This window comes from Mus pahari, chromosome 5, assembly GCF_900095145.1.
Source record: "Mus pahari chromosome 5, PAHARI_EIJ_v1.1, whole genome shotgun sequence".
Taxonomy (NCBI): domain Eukaryota; kingdom Metazoa; phylum Chordata; class Mammalia; order Rodentia; family Muridae; genus Mus; species Mus pahari.
In genome coordinates, this window is record NC_034594.1 from 64,523,290 (window position 1) to 64,527,122 (window position 3,833).

General features: G+C 56.4%; 1 protein-coding gene across 1 annotated transcript; it reads left to right on the forward strand.

Annotated features, from left to right (window-relative positions):
* Positions 1-249: 249 nt before the first annotated feature.
* LOC110321909 (intestinal-type alkaline phosphatase) lies at positions 250-3,117 on the forward strand. The gene is made up of 11 exons (XM_021198503.1): positions 250-316; positions 400-516; positions 634-749; positions 878-1,052; positions 1,139-1,311; positions 1,550-1,684; positions 1,764-1,836; positions 1,964-2,098; positions 2,172-2,363; positions 2,559-2,672; positions 2,759-3,117. Exons 1-11 carry the CDS (start codon positions 250-252, stop codon positions 3,115-3,117), a joined length of 1,656 nt encoding a protein of 551 aa, XP_021054162.1.
* Positions 3,118-3,833: the final 716 nt, after the last annotated feature.

Sequence of the window (3,833 nt, forward strand, 5' to 3'; positions counted from 1 at the left end):
TGCTCCTCAGGACCCCCAGCCTAGGCTGGGTTAGACACACCCTGCCATTTTTCTCTAACAAGCAGGAGTTCAGTTCAGTTCATGAGGACTGGGTGGGGCCAGGATGGCCACTTCGATCCATGGGAGGGGTGTGGGCTTGTGTGGTTAGGAACAAAGTCTCCCCCTATTTAAGTCCAGGCATTCTGTGCTTTAGTTGATCCCTGGTGTCTCGGCTTCTCATCTACTGCTGTCCCGCCACCAGCCACAGCCATGCAGGGCACCTGGGTGCTGCTGATGCTGGGCCTCAGGCTACAGCTGTCCCTAAGTGTCATTCCAGGTAACGAGGCTCCTTCTGATGCATACCCCATTCCCACCCATGGCCCTTCATGCTGACCCTTCCTCTGCTATTCCCTTGGCCAGTGGAAGAGGAGAACCCAGCATTCTGGAACCAGAAGGCAGCCGAGGCCCTGAATGCTGCCAAGAAGCTGCAGCCCATTCAGACGTCAGCTAAGAACCTCATCATCTTCCTGGGTGACGGTGAGTGTGTGAGCGAGGCCTGGCCACCCTGAGGCCCTTGTACTCCAAGAACCCAGGACCACTGGTAGGTACGGACAGGCCTCGGGGTTTAGCCCTGACGAGGTTCTGCTCCTTCAGGGATGGGGGTACCCACAGTGACAGCCACCAGAATCCTAAAGGGACAGCTGGAAGGTCATCTAGGACCTGAGACACCCCTAGCCATGGACCGCTTCCCGTATATGGCTCTGTCCAAGGTGAGTACTTAGCCACAGCTGAAATGTGAGGAAGAGACTGCGGGGATCCAGGACAAGGGAGGCAGAGAAGCTTGAGTGAAGAAATAAATGTCTGCTTTGAGCCTAGTTGGGGGTGTCTCTGTCCCCAGACATACAGTGTGGACAGACAGGTTCCAGACAGTGCAAGCACGGCCACAGCCTACCTGTGTGGGGTCAAGACCAACTACAAGACCATCGGCGTGAGCGCAGCCGCGAGATTCGACCAGTGCAACACCACATTTGGCAACGAGGTCTTCTCAGTGATGTACCGTGCCAAGAAAGCAGGTGAGTTGGAGCCAGGCTCAGCGATGGGGGGTGGGGGGCCAAGCCTGGGGGACTGGATGTCTCACCCTGACCTTTGCCGTCTTCAGGAAAATCCGTAGGCGTGGTGACCACCACCAGAGTGCAGCATGCCTCTCCCTCGGGCACATATGTTCACACGGTGAACCGCAATTGGTATGGGGATGCCGACATGCCTGCCTCAGCACTGCAGGAAGGCTGCAAGGACATTGCTACACAGCTCATCACCAACATGGACATTAATGTAAGGAATAAAGGGTAAGGGAGAGGGGGAGGGGGAGGAGTGGGAGGAGTGGAAGGAGGGTGGAGGAGGGGGAGGGGTGGTCCCAGGCAACCTGTAGACTGAGCTCCCTGTATCTTCTGGGGTCTCTGAGGGCTGGGTAGATCAGTTCCCACAGACCTGGTGAGGAGCTAGGGACTGGCAGGAAAGGGAGGCAGAAGACAACCTAAAGTTCACCTTCCTTCATCCTCTCTGACCACAGGTGATCCTTGGTGGGGGCCGAAAATACATGTTTCCTGCTGGAACCCCAGACCCGGAGTATCCAAATGATGTTAATGAGACTGGAACCCGACTGGATGGCAGGAATCTGGTGCAGGAATGGCTGTCAAAGCGCCAGGTGACAGGCTGCAGAGTAACAGTGGTAGTGGAGACCAGGGAAGGGCTTTGGACCTTACCAGTTGCTTATGTCCCTCTAGGGATCCCAGTATGTTTGGAATCGTGAACAACTCATTCAGAAGGCCCAGGATCCGTCAGTGACATACCTCATGGGTAATGGCCCCATACTTCCCGTGCTGGTACACCTCAGATGGCAACCACTGATCCTCTGTGTATATGTACCATGACCCCACTGCCAAGCTTGGTGGTCACCAGTATGTATTTTGGTTTTGTCCCTCAGGCCTCTTTGAGCCTGTAGACACAAAATTCGATATCCAACGAGACCCCCTGATGGACCCATCTCTTAAGGATATGACAGAGGCGGCCGTGCAAGTGCTAAGCAGGAACCCCAAAGGCTTCTACCTCTTTGTGGAGGGTGAGTCTCCAAGTTCCTGTGGAAAGAGGGGAGAGTGGACAGGGACAGGCTCAAGCTCACTGGCTTCCTACAGGGGGCCGAATCGACCGTGGTCACCATCTGGGCACAGCTTATCTGGCGCTGACTGAAGCTGTGATGTTCGACTTAGCCATCGAGAGGGCCAGCCAGCTCACTAGTGAACGCGACACACTGACGGTAGTCACTGCTGATCACTCCCACGTCTTCTCCTTTGGTGGCTACACACTTCGAGGGACCTCCATCTTCGGTAGGTTCGGGGACAGCGGCAGGTTGTCAATTACATACAGAACTACTTCTGAGCCATCATTTTCTCTGTCTGTTAAATGGACAGAAAGGGCACCTGCCTTGTGGGGATCTAGCAACGACTGAACCAGGCAAAAGGCGGAGGCTCATCTAAGCATCAGTCCTTGGCAGGACAACATGTCTCTCTTCCTCCCTGCAGGGCTGGCTCCCCTCAATGCTCTGGACGGCAAGCCCTACACCTCCATCCTGTATGGCAACGGCCCAGGCTATGTCGGTACAGGGGAAAGACCCAATGTCACCGCCGCTGAAAGCAGTGAGTGTAGTGGGGTGGCTTGCCTGAAGGTCGGGCAGAGGTGGCTCAAATCAGAGATCCTCTCCCTTAACACTTTGTCCCTCCAGGTGGCTCATCATACCGGCAGCAGGCTGCTGTGCCGGTGAAGTCGGAGACCCACGGCGGGGAGGACGTGGCTATATTCGCACGTGGCCCGCAGGCGCACTTGCTGCACGGGGTGCAGGAGCAGAACTACATCGCGCACGTAATGGCCTTCGCAGGCTGCCTGGAGCCCTACACCGACTGCGGCCTGGCGCCCCCTGCAGATGAAAGCCAGACCACCACGACAACCCGCCAGACCACCACCACCACCACCACCCGGGTCCATAACAGCGCCAGTAGCCTGGGCCCAGCCACCGCCCCGCTGGCCCTGACGTTACTGGCCGGAATGCTGATGCTACTACTAGGGGTCCCTGAGGAGTCCTAAACTCCAGCACATCTAGGCTCCACCCACCAAGTCCCACGCCCTCCCCCCCCTCCTTCCCTTCCCTGACCTCAGTGCTCCCTGCATTCTGGGTGCGGGCTCTACCCCAGGATCCTCTCTATCTTGCTCTCTCTCTCTTTCTGCTACTGACCTCAGTGTCTAGCCCTACCTAGCGTTGCAGCTTCCAGGTTCCTACCCAGGCACTCACAAGGGGCAATCACCTCTGAGCTAGCAGCCAGCCTCAGACCCCACAGAGTTCCTTCTCCCCAGGCAGCGTGACCATCGTGGCCTTGACCATCCCGGGGCAATCTGGGCTCTCCTTTTCCCTCATCCATCAGCCCCTAGCAAAAGACAGGATCCCAGCAAAAATTTATGGAGGACCAAACATGCACCTACCCATTGGCACTCTCTCCGAGCTTGAATCCATCCTTACAGGCTCTGTACCCAGGACTAAGGCACAAGAGAACACAGACGGAGGCTGGCTTCCCACTACTCCTCAGTCTAATCTGCTAATCTAATGTGCTGGGTTCCCCTAGCCAGCCTTTGCCATAGGTCTTCCTCGCTGTCTCTGGGCCAGCTCCACATTCAGAACCCATCATGGGCCCAGCCATATCAAACCACAGAGCGAAGATTCTGGAATTGTTCAGCCCTTTCATGTCTATTGCCCAGCTAGGAGATTCAAGGAGCTGTATCTCACCCCACTCTCAGGTCATCTCAAG

Bases quoted from the DNA above. Each gene is read 5' to 3' on its own strand.
- LOC110321909 (XM_021198503.1), top strand. From the start codon at position 250: ATGCAGGGCACCTGGGTGCTGCTGATGCTGGGCCTCAGGCTACAGCTG. The intron at 517-633 runs GTGAGTGTGTGA...CTGCTCCTTCAG, and splicing joins CATCATCTTCCTGGGTGACG to GGATGGGGGTACCCACAGTG. The intron at 1,312-1,549 runs GTAAGGAATAAA...CTCTGACCACAG, and splicing joins TCACCAACATGGACATTAAT to GTGATCCTTGGTGGGGGCCG.